The following is a 20627-nucleotide window of genomic DNA, read 5'->3' as shown; positions in this document are numbered from 1 at the left end:
CGCCCCAATATTGCGGAAAACATTGGTTCCAAGTCACATTGAGGCCGGAAAACGTCGCAAGTACTGACCATTATCTGCTTTTTCGATTGGCATCGGGCATATTTCGAGCCATAGTTCACTCCCATGGTCTTAGTATTGCGGGTTCAGATACACGCATACTCTGTGAAGGCACGAGATCACGCCTGAGTAGCTTGAGGGAGGTAGTCTGTCTAGTATCCCATCTGAGAATTTCAGTATACCAAGTGTAATTTCACTCCCGATACGCCAGTCCATATGCTTACCGGTGCTACAGACTGTTTTGCCTTTGTGTATAACCTATGCACCGAAAGTTGGGACCCAGCCCGAATTTCCTTCTGAAAAACGACGCACTTGTCCTACCTCAGTCTTACATCGAGCACAGTGGCTTGGGATTGATGACTGGAAAAGAAAAGAAAAGAAAAGGGTGGCCCGGTATATATCAGCTGATACTCATTCATGCAGACCCCCTTGCGGATATGATGCCTGTTTGGCCACTCCCAGGAAAATCGAGGCAGGCGATTCGTCACTACGATATAGCACATCAGACTAAGAAAGCAGCCCTAGTTGCATTGGAATGTAGGGGGGGAACTCCCACTGTCGCCTTAAATTACCCAATTCCCACCCTTATATACAGAGAGTAGTGGGGATTTTAATGATTTGTTTGGGTCGTACTCATCTTGCAATTTCAAGAGTGTGGTTATAGCATCGCTTTCGAGTTCCATGGGTATTGTATAATCTGACGTCAGCAGATACGAGGCCCTTCGAAAGTTCAAATGATCCAACGGTGACAACGCAAGGGATATCCAGACGAATTGAGCAATACTAACTATTTATTCGTGGTGAAAGATGTGATCGTATTGATTGTTCAGCTGTTGATACTTGACTGGCGCTAAGCTCTTTTCGGCCCAACTTTACCCAAGCATGAATCATCAGCTTATTCCCTCTACTTTTACTACTTCTTCTTTCCCCCATCTTTTCACCTCAACAATCTCAATTCTTTCTACTCTTCATCTCTCGTTTGAACAATGGCTTCCTCTACCTTTCCGCCTCCCCCCGTCAGTTCCATTGACTGGAACAATGTCGGTTTTAAAGTCCGCGATGGTAGATACTTACAACCCCTCCATCTATTTATATACCCCACTAACGCCAACACCTCCCACAGTAAACGGCCACGTAGAATGCCACTTCTCTCACAGCCAAGGCGGCAAATGGAGCGCCCCCAAATTCGTCGCCTCGCCCTACCTCGGCATCCACGGCATGGCCCCCGGCCTCAACTACGGCCAACAAGCCTACGAAGGCCTCAAGGCCTTCCGCCGCCCGGACGGGTCCATCACCATCTTCCGCCCAGACCGCAACGCCGTGCGCATGCGTCGCTCCGCCGAATTCATCTCCGTTCCGCCCGTCCCCGAGGAACTCTTCGTCGAGAGCGTGAAGCTCGCCGTCGCAGCCAATGCCGAGTTCGTTCCGCCGCATGAAACCGGCGCCGCCATGTACATCCGGCCACTGGTCTTCGGCTCCTCGGCGCAGCTAGGTCTCTCGCCTCCTGACGAGTATACCTTTGTGGTCTTTGTCATGCCAACGGGCGTGTATCACGGCGTGAACGCCGTTGATGCCCTGATCCTGGAGGACTTTGATCGCGCTGCGCCGGAGGGCACGGGGTCAGCCAAGGTGGGCGGAAACTATGCGCCGGTGTTGCGGCACAGCGGACGCGCGCATAGCGAGGGATTCGGCATCACGCTGCATCTGGATAGTCGGACGAGGTCGGAGATCGATGAGTTCTCGACGTCGGCGTTCATCGGCGTGCGGAAGGATGCCTCGGGTGCTGTGACCCTCGTGCAGCCGGATAGTAAGAACGTCATTGACTCGGTGACGGCGGCATCTGTTTGTGACATTGGAGAGCGCGTGTTCGGGTTCAAGGTTGAGAAGCGCCGGATTGCCTACGAGGAGCTCAAGGAGTTCAAGGAAATTATTGCTTGCGGGACGGCGGCTGCGCTGGTGCCGATCCGGAGTATTACAATGCGGTCGCGGGGCGATCGGCTTGCATATGAGGCGGGCGAGGACGGGCAGAGCGGTGGGGATGTGTGCGTCAAGCTGCTGCAGACGCTGAAGGGAATCCAATCCGGCAAGATCGAGGACAAGTTTGGATGGACCTTCTCCGTGGAGAGGCCGCCGGCTGGCTGGGCTACTGCCGGTGGTGAGACCGATCCAAGTGGTGTCAATGTGCCATGAACCATGATTTGCGTGACGGTGGGAAGTGATCTGATGGCATGAGCTAATTTCTGTAACAATTTCCTACATAGTATATTTCCTCCGGTAGCATTGGTTCGATATATCACAAAAAGTTCCCACATTGCTTTTTGCCTTTCTCTTTTTCGGGGAGCCTTGGGAGACACGCTATTAATAGCCCACCATATCTGCGTAGTAATCCACACTTTTCAGAATACACTCCTACCTAAAGACACAGCAAAACCAATAGCAAGCAAGAGCAAAATACACCAAACCCAATTACCGGAAAAAAAGAATCCAAAATGCCCAACACTAACCAGCCAAAACTCGGTACATCAACCACGGAAACAAAACTACCCCCCAAAGGCCCGAACCGCGCCTTACTCTCGGGCGGTCAACCAAAATAACAGAACCCCCATCAAATTATTCTTCCCCTTCAATTTCACTTCATCACAGCGGAGGAACCGCCATGCGAAGTGAAAGGCGCGAATAACACAAGGGAGACTAATTGACCAGAGAACACCATCACCACATAACAGAAAACACAAAACAATAAGAAGGACAGCCCCAATCTTGCTTCCTCTGATTTCTGATTTTTCTTTCCTTCAACTTCCTCCTTTGTCTCAGTCCAGCATTGCATAGCGTCAGCCAGCCTTCTTCATTTCAAATCTAATCCAATCCAATCTCAAAACCATACCCCCATCTCCAAAAAACCAATAATGCAAAATGGTCTTCCTCCGCCTAATAATAAAAGTCTACCCCCGCGAACAACTCTCCCGAAAACCAACGCCCGAAGCACATGACGACCAAACTGCAAAACCCGCCTCCTTCCTCCTCGCGCTCCCCAACCCCGAAGAAGTCTCGCTAGGCCAACTCGCCAACCTAATCCGCTCAAAATGGATCAAGCTGCGCCCCAATGCCGAGCCCCTCGATATCAAGAAGCTGCTCGATGATAATCGCGACTCAGTGGATTTGGACGTGGATATGACGGTGGCAGATGTGTGGGTGAATAAGGCGCGGGCGAGGAAGAATGAGGATGACCAGGATGGGGTTGTTAGGGTTGTTCAACGGCCGGCGCCGTATGCGCCTGTGAGATTTCCTTCTGTGGATCAGGATTGGGGGGTTGGGGGAAGGGAGGGGAAGGGGTTTAAGGGGACTTTTGAGACAATTGAAGAGGAGTCTTCTGAGGAGAGTGAGGAGGAGAGTGAGGAGGAGGGGGTGAATGGTGGGAGGATGGTGGAGGTGAAGGCGGAGGATGAGGAGGATAGAAGCGAGGAGAGCGGGGAGGAAGAAGGAGAAAGCGAGGACGAAGAAGGAGAAAGCGAGGACGAAGATGAAAGTGAAAACGAAAACGAACAGGTCAATGGGAATGTGGAGGCCGAGATGGAGACCGTGGATGAAGGTGAGAGCGAAGAACAGATCCCGGACAACGACGTCACCATGGAGGATAGCCTGCCCGAAATGCGAGTGCTCAAGAGAAAGCTGAGCCCCGAGGAGCTCGAGCCGAAGAAGCAGGCCCGTCTGGAACCACCGAATCATGCGCCTCAGGAGGATGCCGATAACGCGGACAAAGCCAATGGGACGCCGCTCAGCAGCCCGCTAGGAGCGCGCAAACGTGACGCTGATAGAGCGCCGTCGTTCTCTGGGCTTAATCGACGCTTGAGCTTTACAGAGAGACCGGCCTCCTCGCACGGTCTTGGTCTGGGTATTACGAAGAGTCCTCCTCGCAAGGAAACATTCTTGATAGCTGATATCTTTAAAGATTCTACACAGTCCGCGTCGGTCCCGGATGACACAAGACTGTCCCCCACATCTGTTCCCCCAAGCAGCGCACCTATCCGTCGCAGTTCAATTAACCAGCACCCCTCGACGCCCGCCAAGCTGCAAACCCCCGCAGACAAAGTCAAACAACTCCAATCTGCTCTCCGTAAGGACTCGCCTGCCGAGCGAACCCCCGAACGCCGGTCCGTGTCCTTCTCCGGAGAAGACCATGTCTTTCCTACCGTCCCTGCTCCGAAATCAGTTCCCCAGACCGCCAATAAGGAAGAAAAGAAAGCCGCCAAATCCGGTGTTCTCCCTGAGCCCGCCTCCCAAGAAACAGAGGATCAGTCGAAAGAAAAGGCAGAGGCGGGTCTATTCGCAGAAGTAAACATGGAAACGAATGAGTACGAGGAAGAACTTCTTCGAGCAGAAGATTTGGATCCAAAAGGCGACTACGTACGCAAATTGAAGCTAGCGTCAAAGAGATGGCAGGTTATGATAAACAACAAAAATAAAACACGGACAAGAGAGATAGAAAGGTATCATAACGCAATCAGGGATCTCAAAACTTTAAACCGAGAGCTTCTCGAGCTCAACGAGTCCAACGCACCGCCCACCCAACGCCCCAGGTCCCAGACACCAAACGGCACACCAGCCACAAGAAAATTGTCCCGCCCCGAAACGACATGCTCCCAAGGCCGGAAATCCGGGGAACACTGGAACGTTGAAATCCTGACGCCCAAACCGAATTCAAAGAAGCTCATGTCGAAAGACGTCCCAGCGTCACAGAAAAGCCGCAAATCTGAGGAAGAAGATGGTCAACAAGAAGAAGTTGAAGGACACTGGGAGGTCGAAATCCATACTCCAAGACCAAACGGCACGCCTCTCAGACAGTCAGAATCCAAGAAACTCTCCTCACCAAAGAGACCACCGACTCCATCCGAGGAGTCCGGGTCAGAGGAAGAGTCCAGCTCTGAAAAAGAGACAGAAAGCGCCGTACCCAACTCCGTAACCAAACCATCTCCTCCAGATAAGGTCTCCAAACGCGAAGCCAAGCCGGTCTCCCAGTCAGGCTTGGACTCCGAAGAAGAACAATCCGGTTCCGACGAAGAGGGCTCGGACTCCGAAGAGGCCGAAGAAGAGGCAGCAGAAGCGGCAGCAGCAGTGGCCGAAGCGGTGCAGAACGACAAGACCCCAACAACAACCAAACCCAACCCAGAGTCGCAACCATCCTCTAAACCCGATCCCCAATCCGATGAAGAAACTAGCTCCGGCTCCGACTCCGAATCAGAAGCGTCCGATGCCAGCTCCGGCTCCGAATCCGAAAAAGAAAACCAGCTCCCCAAACCAACCCCACAAACCAAAGCCGACCTCCTCCGCCGCACAAGTCTAAATCTCCCCTCATCCCAGAATAAGTCCTCAATTGACCACCCAACCTCTTCTCAATCAACACCAACAGGCCCCCGAGCACCCCGCCAAACGCTCAAGGGTCTCCTCCGGAAACAGCGTGAAGAGCAATCCGAGAAGGCGCGTGCGAAGGCTGAGGCCGAGAAGGTACAGAGACAGCGACAGCAGCCGCATAAAGATATCTTCTCTGGCCCGTCTGATAGTGAGTCCGAGGAGGAGAGTGATAGTAGTAGCGATAGTGGAGCGGATGCGGGCGATATCTTGTCTAGTGGGACGGTGGGGAAATTACGACCCGCTTTTGGCCGGAAGTGAATTCTTTTTTGCATTATATCTTTTTGTTCTGTTGTTATTTCTTTTTTTGCGACTGTACAGTGAGTGGGGTTTGCTTTTGTTTCTTGGATGCGATGCTGGGTAGTTGTTGCATAATGGTTAGGTGTACTTAATTGAATTCGGTCTTGTGTTACTTACTACTTGCTAGTTGGGTATAAGATTGATGGAATAAGAATATTATGTTTGTACATTAGAGCTAGACCTGCTCAAAATGTATATCTATAGAGGATTGAAAGATGCGTAACCTTGTCTAACCAAAAATGTGTTGCACAGTAGATCAATGATGTTTCTGAGAGTAGATAGTAAAACATAAAGGTGTAGATAATGTAAATGTGTCATATAAATAGAACTAAATTTTTTCATATTACTCGGGCACGGTGAAGTACCGCTTGAAGCGGTCAATCCGTGTCAAACGTAGATCCACAATTACCGAATGGCAGCTCATGAGCAAGCTCGGGAACTTGACGGTCCAGAAGCTCAGATATCCTTCGGGCAGGCCACCGATACTTGCCTTAAGATGCTCGGGCATGTCATTGTAGTGATGGCACTTGTTGCGTAGCGCCCGCAGAAGATCCAGCATCTTCGAACCTGTATACTTGCGCTGCTTGCCCAGGTTGTCCTTGAACACAGCGGGTAGTTGACGTAAGAAGTCCATTTCATGTCCCATGACCCGTGGAGCGACTGCCTCCAAACATATGAGGGCTTCAGATGGTGGATCACGCGGTTCGAACTCAAAATGGTCGGATACATCACATAGGAAGGCGAGGCGATCGGATGCACTCCAGAAGAATGGATGCGTAAGGACAGAACTAGCATCGGGTCTAAATGATTATTAGCATCTTGACGTAAAGTGTGATAGCATGATCTTACCGTTTACGAGGATCAAGCGACAACATTGACTGTATAAGATCACGGGCTTCGAATGCGTAATCACCCAGACGCTCAAGTTCATCGAGGTTGTAGTTGCCCTTCACAATGTTTGCCTCTCGCATGAACTTGCCGTTCTTGTCGAACGGATGACTCCCCCTAGTCAAGACATAGTAAAACACACAGCCCAGGGAGAAGATATCGATAGCACGAGTGGCTCTTCGGTTGGTTTGAGGATCCACAACAGCGGGCTCCGAGGACTCAGTGTGCTGTGACTCGGAACTTTGGATCACCGAGCTCTTGTCATCGTCCACAAGAAGCTCGGGGGCTCGCCAGCCAGATGTTCCAGCAGCATGAGCCGTGGTGGCACGGAAAGAGCTTTGGTTGTCTTCTAATTTCTTGCACAGGCCAAAATCAGAGATGAGAAGACGCAAGGAGCGTGCGCCAGTACGTCCCCGGGGCGTGGCCACTAGGATATTTTGTGGTTTCAAGTCTCGGTGAACGATCTTTAGGGAGTGTAGATATCTAACACCACAGACGATCTGACGTAAAATATCCGGCATGTTCACATCCAATCCACCCTGGACCAGTTGTGGGTAATCTGAGGGGCGCTCCACCACATCTTGCAAGGAGGCTGGACATAACTCCAGAGCGATATACAGAAATCCGGTCGCCTGTTCTCGGCAGAAGTAACGAATCACGTTCGCATGGTCGTCACTTTCCTGTAACAAGCCAACCTCGTGAGACGCTATGTCATAAAATTCCACTAGCATGCGTTTCACAGCAACGTCTCGTCCATCGAACGACCCTTGATAGACGACAGTTCCATGACTTCCATGGCCCAAGACGACATCAGTGAACACTCTCAGCCGACCGATTTGGAGGACGCCGTCCATCTCCATGATCTCGTTAGATACCGTGCGGACCATCTGCACATCAGGCTCCAACCGAGATTTGGATTGGATGTTGTTCACTTCATTCACAACGCGGTCGGCTGATTCCTTAGAATCACCTTCGGATCCGAGTTTCCTACCTCGCTTGTGCGCCTTGCCTCCACGACGGCCCCGACGAGCTTTCTTTTTAGGCTTCTCCGCGCCATCGAAAGCCGCCTCATCGACGTCCTCATCGTCATCCGGACCGCGCGAAGGCTCTCGAATTCGTACATGCGGTGTGCTATTGGGGGCAAGGGCATTGCGGTCTTTCTTTGGTTTGGGGGTTACGTCGCCGCCCTGTTGTTGGTCTTCAGGGACACTGACGTCGATGGTCACATTGGTCATCGGTCGGGAGAGACCATCACCTCTTTTGAGATCGGCATCGACAACAGGAGTTGATGGAGCGGACAGAGGCGGCCCGCCATAGGACGAAATGATGTTCTTCAAGTCCAACTTCTGCTTCGCCAGTTCCTGAATATTGTGTGAGTTTAAATAGATGAAAGCACCTAAGAACAGCAATATCAAAGTCACAAAGATGTCAGCAGCGTTATCCCACCCCTTCCGAATGATCGTGCTGTGCCGTAACGCTGGAGGGAGAGCTAATTCTGAAGGACTGCGATTCAACTCTTGCGGAGTATCATTGGAGAGCTCCACTCTCGAGGATCCGGATAAGCTCGGGACGTGACGAACAAAACGAGGGCCATTGAGCGAGTGCACACCAGCTAGTGCATCTCGCTGTTGGCCGGGTGTCAAGCTCATCAGAGGTTGGCCATGACGGAAGTAGTCCTTCTCGTAGCATTGTGCCATCTTGGCCCGTCCCGTAACCAAGGGGTAGGTCTCCTCGGACATGGCATACCAACCACCTGCCTGAGTACTATCAATGTATACGCGGGTATCTCGATCATCCAAGGACCCGTAATCGGGATCAGGCGGCTGTAAAGGCTGCGAGAGAAGTACTAAGGGTGTAGGTGCGTCGGGTGAATCGAGGTTGATGGGGCGAACGACATCAAAAACTCGAGCCACTGGCGTGGAAAAACGCTGTGTATAACGCGGACGTTCCATCCGAGAATGATCAAACCCTAGCACCACCCCATCGTGCATGCTATATATGTGGCTCGCATCCATAGTTTGGAAGTATTGTTCTTGAAGGTCCAGGTCACGGTTGTTGGCCGCCCATTCGGAGTATTTCAGCGTACAGATCGGATCCCCTGTTTCGGTATTCTGAATAGCTATGGCGTATTCGATCCGTCCGAGCACCAAGGTGCCAGACGGAGACTCGCATTCCTCTGGGTCCATGTCAAGACCATCCACTTTTCGGCACTCCGGTCCTGAGGGAACCGGGCCTCTGGAGCTGAAAACGCGGAGAATCGTGCCGGTACGAGCGTCAACAGTATATAAAGTCGTCTCCTTTCGTGCTGTATACGTAACAGCAGGGTCACTCCCCGAGTAAGGCGTCTTATCCACCAGGTCTTTGACAGTCAACCCCAACCTCTGCAGTCCTGCATCCGGACCAGGACTGTATATATAAAGGCTGCCGCCTTGACTTGGCTCGACGATCCATAGAAAATCATCTTCCGGTTGGGTCCGATCGAAACTGGATCGATTCGCTCGATGATAGATGCTTTCGACCATAGGACTACTCGGCACTTCAAGGGCCCAACGGGCCGCGCCAGTCTTCCGGTCTCGGGCGTGAATGGATCCGTCAACGGTCGCCAGCAGGACAAAGTCCTCAACCTCCCAATCCTGCAAGGATCGCGCGTTAAGCGGCGTAGAGAGGCCAGCAGACGGGCTGCTGACCTGGGCAGGAGGGGCTCGAACGGCGCGGCCGGGGCCCGCCAGAGCCATAGTTGCTAGGGCGCTCGCATCGGTGGACTTCACGTCCAATGGAGTGTGTATATCATTTCCAACAACATGACCGGTCGATCCTAAGGGGACCGACAAGGTCGAAGGAATGTCATGACGTTCCTGCTGCTGCTGCGGAGCAACAAGAACGGGGAACAGAAGCAGAGCGACGCTGGCGGGGAGAGTCGATCGGGCGCCAGGCAGCCGCCACCGCATCCTGAAGGACTACAACGTGGGAACGATAGAGGTTGCAAGTGTATCGACGTCAACGGGGATGGTAACCGGTAGTTCATCAGTGTGCAGCGGGATGAAAAGGAGAGGTCGGTCAAAGGAAGGAGAGAAAGGGAGGGTGGAGGGCGATTCGACTCGGCGGCTGGGAGACCAAAGCAAAGACAGGAAAAGTACACAACCTAATGAGGCTTAGCGCAAACACCAATTAGTTGCCTGTCTTAGTGGTAGCAGTGGGGAAGGGGATTATCTTACGGGTAAGCACGTCGGAAATTTTTAAGAGAAATGACAAGAGGGGATCAAGATGAATTGATAGGTTTGAGGGAATAAATAAGAAAGGAAGGAAGAAAGAAAGAGAAAGGGGGGGGGAGAGGGATGAAGACGAGGTAAAGTAGCAGTGGTGTGTATCAGATATTATTAGCATTTCGGCTTTCACTGAATCAAATTAATTGATGGAAGACAACAGAACATGTTGACTGGCGGTGGCCTCAGGCGCTCCATAGCGGCGCAGGGGCGTTTCCTCATTGGGGCTAGCGGATGGCCTTTGTTACGCGCCACAACATCCATCACACCATCTAGAACCATACAGAATACCGCGGAGTCCCGCAGGCAACCGTATATTACAAGGACTGGTACGACAAGACATATACTCGGTGACACTTATTGTCTGCCGTTGTATCAATAGATGGCGAATAAAACTCTCTCTACCTCATCAATATCCTTTTATCCGTGTCTCTTGGTTTCCCGTGTCCTTTTCCCTGTGTGGGTAAGGATAACCACGCGATGGGTCCCAGTGGCCATGGCGGATCTCCCGTCCCGTCATTTTCCACACGCACACACACACACACACACACATACACACCACACCCCAACCCTTAATGGGCGATCAAACTGCGGAACATTGATAACCAGCGGACCTTGCTCCATTCGGAGCGCACTGTGAGATCATGAACTGGCCGTACATGTATTCAAATATCTTATTGAATTGGTCATTGACATTCAAGAGTGAGAATGTACAGTATTATCAGCATCCACAACTCTCATGGTTTCACCCACCGAACGCCCCAAACACCAGAAGTGCCCTCACGGTAGCACAAAAGAAAGACAACACTAATGCGTGACACCCTCATAAATGGAACGAGACATTAAGAAAAACAAATTCCCCCCCTTAAAAACACCTGTCTTGCTTAGGGTTGGACAGGGTACCCCCGCCTTCTGTACAGCGCACCCATTATTGTCCAAAGTCCCGTATTGTCCTCTCTATCCACCATAAACCAGCCAGCTTACCGAGGCTATCCAGCCACACGCAAAGAAGAAAGTCATAATTGAAGCCCCAGCCCGATCACCGGTCGTGATCGGCTTTGGCTGGTCTGGCTGCTGCTCTTTGTGATCCGAACCCGCACTGGGATTACTCTTGCTGGTACCACCGGTCTCCGCCGTCAAGGGTGCCTGATGCGCTTTCTTGTGGGTGATCATGGAAGAGGAAAAGACACTCAGTGCACTCATGTCCGACTCCAGGGATTTCGAGCCATCCCATTTGTCTTGTTGGTACCAACGACGTCCACAATCAGTCCTAGAGTCGCCGCCGGAGCACTGCTTCGCTGCAGCCTGTGCTGACGCCAGGATCTTGGGGATGATCTGTTCTCGCGTATACGGAGCAACAGTGGTAATGAACGTCAGCCAAGACGACAAAAAGCCTTTGAAGCAATCTTGGTTGCGATCACACATCATATTGGGCTCGCAGGATATTTCCGACATGATATCTCCACCGTACTTTTCGGGGAAGAATTTGGCTACTGTAGTGCCGAGCAAGCCATCGATGGCTTTCTTCCACTTCTCGCCACCATCGGTCTACACTTGGTCAGTACTGCAGCCGCCCTTCCTCCATCGAATGACCAAGGTGAGGGTGGGGAAAGGAAACACACCAAATTGTACATATAACCAGCTCCACTCAGGTAGGTCCCATAATTGTATGTCCATTGAAGATCCCCATGGTCCTGGCAATTAGCCTCAGTGGTAGTTGTGTCGGCAATGTTCCAGTCAGCCGTCTTCAGTAGCGGCGTGGTGGCACTCCAATCCCAAATCTTCTCCGCCCAGTCGATATAAGTTTGATTCTTGGTATAACGACCTAGACGCGCCGCCAGCTGAAACAGACCACCGTTCGAGATAGCGTTCTTCGTTGTATAGCCAGCCTGATAAGGCCAAATCTGCCAGCGAAGACCTCCATCGCAACTCGAGGTGTCCCAGCGTGGGACTTGGGTATTGAAAACTCCTTGCGCAAGCGACAACCACGATGGCTCGCCACTTTTCTCAGGAAAGTTCAGTTCTGCGGCGGTTATGGCAGCCAGTCCCCAGAAGACCTGGTCATCGTTTCCAAGGTAGTTGCTGTAGTTGGCGGGGAAGTAATCATCACGGCCTTTCTGCCAGAGCATTCCCTGGGCGGTAACCTCGTTGTAGGAAGCATCGCCAGTCCAGAACCAGTATTGGATAAGAGTCATGAACATTGCGCCACCTTCCCACCACGTATCAGGGAGCTTTCCAGGCACTTGACCTGACTCGTTCCCATGGTAGTTGCTCATCATATTGTAGGCTGCCGTCGCGGCCGCGTTCTTGATTGATCCTAGGAAGTAACAGCACAATCAGCACGAGATGAGACATTGTAGACAGCGCAGTAGAGTGAGGTAAGCTATCAACTTACTCTCATCAGTAATATCAAGCTCAATAGCGACCCCCTGGCCCGCAAAGAGCGCGGTCAGGAATATCGCGGATAGACAGTCCGGTAGAATCATCGTATGTAAGAGCGAGGGACACTGTAGCTAGTGAAAGATCGGTGAAAGCACCATCCATGGGATGGGAAAGGTGAAAGAGGGGCGAGACTTTCCAGAAAGAAGGGCGGCAGGATGGGTTTACCAGAATGCGGACGAGCTCTGGAATGTACGGAAATGGTTCAACAACAGGATGTCATCTCCATACAGCATCGAAAGCGAATCCGCAGGAAAATCAAATTGGAAGATGGGCAGTGTCATTTGGTATGGACACAAATGGGCAGGGATCATGATGACGAGGCAAAGGGGCTCCTTCAACAGTTTCGTCAGTAAGGGATATTATATTCTTAACTACATGTATACTGCAGTCTGTATGTATCCTGCACATACCCTTGACCCTTTGGTACTTAAGCAACGGTGCCAAGGATCACCTTGCAGAAACGCTATAATTAGTGAGCGTTGAACCACCCACCACTAAATGATTAGATTGTTCTGTGAATGGAATAAACAATGAATTGTGCAAGATAGTATAGGTGCAACTTGGGGCAGTGGAAATTAACACATCCCTTGGGCAACTCTCAAATGTCCCATGTTTGTTGTCTACTACTTTACATGATGCTGTCTCCACACCTCGGCTAGGCTGAATGAGGATGGAGGTACAAATGCTAAACCAATTACTGATATGTAATAAAATAATATCTAAACGCATACCCCAATATCCACTCCTTCTCTTGAGAAATCTTAAAGAAGACTAACTATTGCTGACGTTGTAGTTGAGCAAGACATGTTACATGATTCCAAACAAGGGATGGATTCACTACAAGAAACCGGGAAAAGGAGAGATATAGATATACTTGCTATGAATGAAAACACATCTTTCAAGGGACTGCAAAGGCTGTTGAACCTAGCGGCCTGTGCCTTAAGGTATTCTCTAGAGAATCAAAAAAAAAAAAAAAAATGAAAATAAAAGATTAAAAAAAATATAAAATATAAAAGGAGTGAGGAAGAAAGACAGAAAGAAAAGCACTCTGTATACTCCCTGGCAACTAGTATCTACGAATTTTCACGGTGAAAAGACCAAACTTCGTCAATGCTTTTGTCTCATACAATCAATGAGTCTATGTCACGGTTATTACACTCTGAAGAGAGCACGTTATCAACATTTGTCCAGCACAGCTCACACTGGTAAGCTGCTCTTGGTTTCGCTTGAATCTAAACAACCTTGTTTCCAGTCCATCGCGCCATCAGGATTAAATTATCTCATCACCTTACATACGCTCACGTCTACGGGGAGCAGACCGGATAATGTTGTCAACGCGCAGAAGAAGCTGCAGGAAGAGTTATAGTTAGCTACATGACCACCAATGAATAAGGACTTGAAAGGGATTCTCTTACCTCCGATGCCTCAGATGCGGAGGAAACCACTGCCTTCTTCAACTTGTAACTCTCCACAACTCCCAGCTCCCGCATGTCAGCGATGCCACCGCCGGGAGTGAGCAAGTCGAGTCCAGAGCTGGTCATGCCGTTGTTGATAGCCTGTCGTAGGCGAGTCACAAGGTCACTGGAGTCCAGGCCGGCATTGTCGGCCAGGATGGTGGGAAGTTGCTTCAGAGCGTATGCGAACGAGTCAACGGCCAGCTGCTTCTTGCCCGTGGTGTTCTGGGCGGCTTGCTCGACCGCCTTGGACATGACCATCTCGGCGCAACCACCACCGAGGGTGACCCGTGGGTCCTTCACAGTCTGAGAGAGAACAGCCAAAGCGTCGTGAAGAGAGCGCTCGGCCTCGTCAAGCAGCTGCTCCGTAGCACCGCGGAGCACGATGGTGCATGCCTGACCGGCAGCCACGCCAGAGAACTTAATCAAAGTATCTTCACCAATGATAACCTCCTCAATCACATCGCAGTGGCCCAGCTTAACTTGCTCGGGGTGGTCGAAGGTCGAGGCGATCTCACCGCCGGTAACCAAGGCCAGGCGCTCAATACCATCGAAGTCTGCGTGCTCGATAGACATAATGCCGGCCTCAGTGAACAGCTGCTCGGGCCAATTGTAGATCAGCTGACGGTTGACGAAACAGTTGATACCATGTCCCTTGATCCGGTCGACCTTAGCCTTCATCTTCTCACGCTCGGCCTTCTCCAGTTCTGCCAGTTTGCCGGTCGAATCGACCTTGACCCGAGCACCGAAGATCTTGACCTTATCTGTGTCCATGGCTGTGTTGGCGACCAAGATATTAACGTTCTCCAAACGCTTGGGCTGGTTAACACCGATCTTCTTGTCAAGGATGAAACCCTCATCCAGGTAGGAATCACTGAGTTTCCCACCGGCCTTCTTGATGATCTGGATGTGACTGAGGTCGGTCGAACCCTTGAGTCTGAGGACTGCATCGCAGGCGAGGGTAGCGAAGTGATCACGGTCCTGGGCTAGGACCTTCGAGCTGAGGGTCGTACGGGCGATAGAGTGGAGGTCTTTCCGGAAGGACTCCATGTCGGCACTACGGTCGACGGCAGCCTTCTCGAGGGCATCAAGAGCAGCCCGGCTGGCTATCCGGTAACCGTCGATGATAGTCTGAGGATGAATTTTGCGGTTCACCAACTTCTCAGCCTCACGCAGCAGTTCCGCTGCCAGTACAGTCACGGATGTTGTACCATCACCGACTTCATCATCCTGGACTTTTGAAATGTTGACAAGCACCTTAGCCGCGGCGTTGTCGAGAGCGATCGACTTCAGAATCGTAGCACCGTCATTCGTTACGAGGATCTCGCCGGTCGACCTGATATCTATTAGTGACATGCCCACTATAACAGCCCCGCATCTCCGATTCCAGTCCCACGTACGCTGACTGGAGGATCTTGTCCATTCCCTTAGGCCCCAAAGTACTCTTCACCAGGTCACCGACCGCGATGGCGCCAACGAAGGCGGAGAGACGGGCGTTCTCTCCCTTCTCTTCGACGACATCGTCCGCAAAGATCTGCGTAGGGTTGGCGAAGGACGCCTAGAAGCGGTCAGCATTAAAAGAAAATATGGAATCAAAGAACGATAGCATTATCAACTGACCATGATGTATGATGTTTAATGTGAAAGATGGCTACCGTCGAGTGTGAAACTGGTAGCTCTGTCAGGGGGGGGGAGGGGGGATTTTGGCGGACAGTTCAATACTGATGCTGCGGGACGTCCAGAAAAGTTGGCGATGTGGCCCGAGCTCTAAAGCAGCTGCCCAGACCGCCTGCAACTGCTTCTCTCCTCCAACTAGGTAGCCAATTCTCTTATTCTTCCTCACAACTCTCCCAATTCAATTCCAGATTTCTCAGAATGGCAGCAGAAGATGAGAAATCGCAGCCTTTATCCAGCAAAAGACCGCATTCCGCGGTGGACGGCAACGAGGACGATGGTGCGCTCATCCTCAAACTGAGAAGCAAGAGAGCATAAGATACTAATCTTGATTGAATATAGGCAACGAGTCATCTTCCGATGATGATTTCGGTCCAGCTCTCCCTTCGGCAGATGCTCCCAAGAAGAAACGGCGCAAGCTTCCCTTCGAGAAGGTCTACGTGAACGCACTGCCCGCATCGCCTCGTTACTCGAAGTCGCTCATGCACAAGGAGCAATTATCCTTTACGACAATGACGCCGCACACCGACTTCCTAATCACATCGTCTGTTGATGGTTTTGTGAAATTTTGGAAAAAGATGGCAGTTGGAGTCGAGTTTGTAAAAGAGTTTCGTGCCCATAATGGCGAAGTGAGGGGCGTCAGTGCCAGCGCGGACGGGAGGAGTTTTGCGACGATTGGAGCGGACAAGACAGTGAAGCTGTTTGACGTGATTACATTTGGTACACCAGTGCAAAGTCGCAATCCGATGGTGGCTACAGTAAACTAACTACAAAACGCAGACTTGCTCTCCATGCTCACGCTCGAGTTCACTCCCCGCTGTATTTGCTGGGTCCATCGCCGAGGCGCTTCGTTACCACTGCTGGCAGTGACCGACGAAGGTAGCAGCACGATCCAGATCTTCGATGGCCGAGGCGAGAACCCCAACCCTTTACACACCGTGAAATCGATCCACCGGAACCCCGTGGCCGCAATCGCATTCAACGACGCCTACGATTGTGTCATCTCCGCCGACGAGTCAGGAATGATCGAGTACTGGAGGGCGGGGGATTCTTCATTCGAAAAGCCCGACAACGTATTCGAACTGAAATCATCCACCAATCTCTTCGAATTCAAGAAGTCCAAATCCACCCCAACATCCCTCACAATTTCCCCATCCGGAGAACAATTCGCCGCCTTCTCCTTCCCAGATCGCCAAGTGCGGGTCTTCGATTTCGCCACAGGAAAGCTATACCGCAAATACGACGAATCCCTAGCAACAATCACTGAAATGCAACAAGCCGGCACAGCAATCCACCAGCTGGAGGAGCTCGAATTCGGCCGCCGCCTCGCCATCGAACGAGAACTCGAAAACCCCATCACTCAACCCAAGATCAACGTCACGTTCGACGAATCTGGCCACTTCATCCTCTACGGCTCCCTTTACGGCATCAAATGCATCAACACCTACACCAACCGGGTCGTACGTGTGTACGGCAAAGACGAACCCTTCCGCGCCCTCAACCTAGCAATGTATCAAGGCCAACCGCAAAAGAAAGGCGTCGTAACAGTCTCCATGGCCGCGAGTTCCAACCCCCTCCTCCAAGATGCCGAAGAGCGCGACCCCATCCTCATCAGCACCGGCTTCGCCAAAGTCCGCTTCTACCTCTTCACCAATGAAACCGAGATCTCCAAATCCACCCGTGACGTCCAGAACGAGAAACCCACGCAATCAGCCACCGGTCGCGAAACCGCCGTCCAGAAATCGAACGAGCTCGGCACCTCCGCCATCCTACACACTACCATGGGCGATATCCACCTTCGCTTGTTCCCGTCTGCTGCGCCCAAAGCGGTCGAGAACTTCGTCACCCATGCCCGCAATGGGTACTACAATAATACCATCTTCCATCGTGTTATTCGTAAATTTATGATCCAGGGCGGGGACCCGTTGGGTGACGGCACAGGCGGTGAGTCTATCTGGGGTGGGGAGTTTGAGGACGAATTCTCCAGTTTGAAGCACGACAAGCCGTATACTTTGTCTATGGCGAATGCTGGACCGAATACCAACGGTAGTCAGTTCTTTATTACCACAGAGAAGACACCGTGGTTGGATAACAAGCATACTGTTTTTGGTCGCGCCGTGCAAGGATTGGATGTCATTCATAAGATCGAGAATACGAAAACATATAAGGAGAAGCCGGAGCAGGATATCAAGGTAGTGAGTATCACCGTGTCTTGATTTTGAAGATTTTCGCATTGCAGCGTGATATCGTCTTGTTTTCAGGTTCAAGAAACTATATGCTTTTCCGATCACTGTTATGACATGAGCTTTTTGTAAAGAAAAAATTTGTCTTGTGGATCTAGCGATATTACATTAAATACCCCCGTACTGCGGGCAATTTTACCTAATTTACAGTCAGCCGGTAACATGTCACAACCAAGCAAGCAATTCATTGATCTCATGCTGGGTGAGACGGGAGGCATCATAATGACGGGGAAGACATGTCCAGGCAAAGATAATGATAAAAGAGATGACCCAGCCTCCAAGGAGGAAAATTCTTATGTTCTGCCAAAGCCACCGAACAGATCTCAGAAGACATATTCACACACCATATGGTATCATGTACTGAGAAGTTGTACGTGAGATGGTCCCGGATAGTGGAAAGGAAACAAGCAAAAGGAAAAGCCAGCCGAACACGAAAACGCCGAATACATATGCAAGATTGGAAGGATGAACCCTCGAAACCCCATATCAGTATAGTCAGATTGATGGCATGACATTATGCCGCGGGAGTCTGCCTTGCAACTGCCCGAGACGGGAGATTCCACTGATGCTGTGTTCGAAAGCACACCCCTGCTTAATAAGAGTAGATATGGTAAGCCAAAGCAAACTCTACCGTCACCTTGGCACCTCGCGGACTTCAATATCGCCTTCGTCCGCTGGCTGCGGGGTTTTCGGGAGACGTGACGGCGTGCGGGTTCGCGGGACTCCAACATCAGTGCGAGAGCTACTGGCAACTGAATCTGTGTTAGCATACTCGGAATGGTTCACCGGACTTGGGCTTGGAGCCGGCATGAATTGGCCCGGCTGTTTCGGACCGGGGCTGGCATTCTGTCCGCGGTTAAATAGGAGCCCGCTGTTGCTGCCACTTCCCGCGTGGTAGAGATTGGGATATTTCGCATCGTGGCGGCGCTTAAGCCACACCCCCCCAACCGCGATGGCACCGAACCCGACGATGAGCACAATTACCATGATAACCCATTGATAATGTGTTGACCACCTAAGACAGGTCAGCAAAGTGGTCGTGGAGAGCGCGGAAAGTATATTCCGACGATTACATACCAGGATTTGGGAGCCGGGTAGTTATTCTGAGATTTCGGAGCAGATGTAGATGTAGATGTAGATGTAGAAGCCGCGGACGTGGTTTGTGTCGCAGTATCCTTGCTTCCTCCGGACGAGCAAAAGTCGCTATACCATGTCTTCAGTGTCGAGCGGTCCGCTGGGTTGGTACAGGTGTCGGCGCAAGTCCCGTCCGCGGAGACATGGAGTTGGCTGATCAACGATGACTGGCAAAAGCAAGAGACATAGGTCGAACGGCCGTTGCCCGGGGCGTTTGGGGGTATACAAGCACTCTGGGCTTGTTGGAGGACGGGGCAACTTAAGGCGCACGAAGGGAAGCTATCGGATGCCGCGGAAGGTATGAGATTGGTGTCGTCGGCACGAACGGAAAGCGATAGAGCGAGGGTGATTAGGAAGAGGTGAAAGAGTCGTGGTGTCGCGCGAACATTGGCAATCCAGGCCAACGTTCGACGTGTCATGGCGACGAGCTGAAGAAGTATGTAGTGGAGACCGTCGGCGTAGACGTAGACCTCACAGGAACAGGCGGCCCACCATTATCTATCTAGGAAAGAAGCGAAAGTCGAAGGAAGCGAAGGTGGGGGGTTTTCGGAAGGATTCAGAGAGACGAAGGGAAGAGAATGAGGGACACAAGAAAATTATATTGTGAAGAATTTACCTCCTAGAAGAGTAAGTGATCATGCGGGAGGAGGGGAATCTGATAAACGAGGGTACAAGATTAAGAAAAGTGGAGGAGAAGGAAGGAATGGAAGAGGAGAGGGAAAAGGGAAAAGGGAAAGTCTGAAAGTCACCAGTAATGAAAAAGAAAAAAGGTCCAGACAATTTCCTTCCAATGGCTCCACTGCAACTATGCCGCTTGCGGCCTGAGGGACAGAAAAAAAGACTTTGTTTTGGTTTTTTTTCTCTACCCTTTTCTTTCTAAAATTGTACCCCGGAGTTGTATTACCTACTTACCACTACATTAGTTCTTATTACCCTACTGTTGCCTGTATGTAAGTCTATCGACTGCGAATACTGCAGTTTTCTCCCCTCACACCCAGTCGGAAGGAAACTCGAGAAGGAAAAGGAAAATCAAGATCCATTCCCCTTACTTCCTAGAAACCATTCCACTGACATCAAACTGACAGCTCATTCAGTCTTTCTGCATCTCCGATCGCAGGAATGTTCTTTCAACCTGTCCACTACCGCCAAGTCCTTGGGTTACAACCACTGGTTAACCGCTTGCGACTTGCCGGATGCGTAGCCGTTGCCATGTCACAATGAGACGCGTCTGACCCTGAGGCGAGACGACGACACTAGTTATTTTCCAATAATCCCGTGCTCCACCAGCCCTAACCGAAGGTGGCAGATGGAAATGGGAAAAGCACCGACCATCCAATGCAACGGCAAATGAACGCGACGAGGAGAAGCGGGGGCAAAGAAAGCGGAAATTATACTAGTCAGACACTCTCTTAGCGCTATTCACTTCTGAACAAGTTGCATCACTCGGTTCGCACTGGTCATGGATTATTTTTGGCTCGTGCCTGTCGAGTAACCTTAACACTCTTGGATCCACGGATCGCCCTGACATGGTTCCTGATCGTCGAACTTCTTGATCCATCAAGGGATATGGGAATGTGTCATTGCACTTTCTATTTAATTTCGCTCTTTCCCCGCCCCCCTCTTCTTCTTGCCATGCGCCGGATTGGATCTCTTGTGGTGGAAATCCCACCAATAGTCGTCGGTGTATGAAGTACCACAGCGGCGGGTATTTCCTGCAACCTTGGCAATACTGGCATGTATTATTATGCCTCAGGGTTACTTCTGCT

General features: G+C 51.1%; 9 protein-coding genes across 9 annotated transcripts; 3 read left to right on the top strand and 6 right to left on the bottom strand.

The window, feature by feature from the left end:
- Window positions 1-851: 851 nt before the first annotated feature.
- On the top strand, window positions 852-2658 carry BDW43DRAFT_87222 (branched-chain amino acid aminotransferase). Its single transcript, XM_032050629.1, has 2 exons — window positions 852-1119; window positions 1181-2658. The coding sequence occupies exons 1-2, from the start codon at window positions 1044-1046 to the stop codon at window positions 2245-2247; spliced, it is 1143 nt and encodes a 380-aa protein (XP_031900265.1). The 5' UTR covers window positions 852-1043; the 3' UTR covers window positions 2248-2658.
- Window positions 2351-3373, bottom strand: BDW43DRAFT_276270 (uncharacterized protein). Its single transcript, XM_032041935.1, has one exon. The coding sequence runs from the start codon at window positions 2882-2884 to the stop codon at window positions 2687-2689; it is 198 nt and encodes a 65-aa protein (XP_031900264.1). The 5' UTR covers window positions 2885-3373; the 3' UTR covers window positions 2351-2686.
- BDW43DRAFT_311142 (uncharacterized protein) lies at window positions 2971-5724 on the top strand (the record flags this gene model as incomplete). Its single annotated transcript, XM_032047123.1, has 1 exon — window positions 2971-5724. One exon carries the CDS (start codon window positions 2971-2973, stop codon window positions 5722-5724), a length of 2754 nt encoding a protein of 917 aa, XP_031900263.1.
- Window positions 5725-5915: 191 nt separating this feature from the next.
- Window positions 5916-9789, bottom strand: ireA (bifunctional endoribonuclease/protein kinase IRE1). Its single transcript, XM_032050628.1, has 2 exons — window positions 6613-9789; window positions 5916-6563 (listed from the first exon to the last, which is right to left on the bottom strand). The coding sequence occupies exons 1-2, from the start codon at window positions 9597-9599 to the stop codon at window positions 6107-6109; spliced, it is 3444 nt and encodes a 1147-aa protein (XP_031900262.1). The 5' UTR covers window positions 9600-9789; the 3' UTR covers window positions 5916-6106.
- Window positions 9790-10283: 494 nt separating this feature from the next.
- BDW43DRAFT_319680 (glycoside hydrolase family 76 protein) lies at window positions 10284-12400 on the bottom strand (the record flags this gene model as incomplete). The annotated part of the gene is made up of 3 exons (XM_032048960.1): window positions 10284-11462; window positions 11537-12231; window positions 12310-12400. 3 exons carry the CDS (start codon window positions 12398-12400, stop codon window positions 10872-10874), a joined length of 1377 nt encoding a protein of 458 aa, XP_031900261.1. The 3' UTR covers window positions 10284-10871.
- A 1022-nt stretch (window positions 12401-13422) lies between these two features.
- Window positions 13423-15508, bottom strand: BDW43DRAFT_276258 (chaperonin-containing T-complex subunit CCT2). The gene is made up of 4 exons (XM_032041934.1): window positions 15431-15508; window positions 15211-15368; window positions 13772-15146; window positions 13423-13704 (listed from the first exon to the last, which is right to left on the bottom strand). The coding sequence occupies exons 1-4, from the start codon at window positions 15431-15433 to the stop codon at window positions 13645-13647; spliced, it is 1596 nt and encodes a 531-aa protein (XP_031900260.1). The 5' UTR covers window positions 15434-15508; the 3' UTR covers window positions 13423-13644.
- Window positions 15509-15597: 89 nt separating this feature from the next.
- BDW43DRAFT_87138 (WD40 repeat domain-containing peptidylprolyl isomerase) lies at window positions 15598-17890 on the top strand. Its single transcript, XM_032050626.1, has 3 exons — window positions 15598-15764; window positions 15827-16204; window positions 16265-17890. The coding sequence occupies exons 1-3, from the start codon at window positions 15686-15688 to the stop codon at window positions 17698-17700; spliced, it is 1893 nt and encodes a 630-aa protein (XP_031900259.1). The 5' UTR covers window positions 15598-15685; the 3' UTR covers window positions 17701-17890.
- On the bottom strand, window positions 17785-18299 carry BDW43DRAFT_87151 (uncharacterized protein). The gene is made up of 2 exons (XM_032050627.1): window positions 18072-18299; window positions 17785-17866 (listed from the first exon to the last, which is right to left on the bottom strand). Exon 1 carries the CDS (start codon window positions 18240-18242, stop codon window positions 18081-18083), a length of 162 nt encoding a protein of 53 aa, XP_031900258.1. The 5' UTR covers window positions 18243-18299; the 3' UTR covers window positions 17785-17866; window positions 18072-18080.
- BDW43DRAFT_87127 (uncharacterized protein) lies at window positions 18233-19673 on the bottom strand. The gene is made up of 3 exons (XM_032050625.1): window positions 19478-19673; window positions 18805-19359; window positions 18233-18742 (listed from the first exon to the last, which is right to left on the bottom strand). Exons 2-3 carry the CDS (start codon window positions 19278-19280, stop codon window positions 18361-18363), a joined length of 858 nt encoding a protein of 285 aa, XP_031900257.1. The 5' UTR covers window positions 19281-19359; window positions 19478-19673; the 3' UTR covers window positions 18233-18360.
- Window positions 19674-20627: the final 954 nt, after the last annotated feature.

This window comes from Aspergillus alliaceus (genome assembly GCF_009176365.1).
Source record: "Aspergillus alliaceus strain CBS 536.65 unplaced genomic scaffold BDW43scaffold_22, whole genome shotgun sequence".
In the NCBI taxonomy this organism is placed as follows: Eukaryota; Fungi; Ascomycota; class Eurotiomycetes; order Eurotiales; family Aspergillaceae; genus Aspergillus; species Aspergillus alliaceus.
The sequence above is the reverse complement of the archived record's forward strand: the minus strand, read 5'-3'. Positions and strand labels throughout refer to the sequence as shown.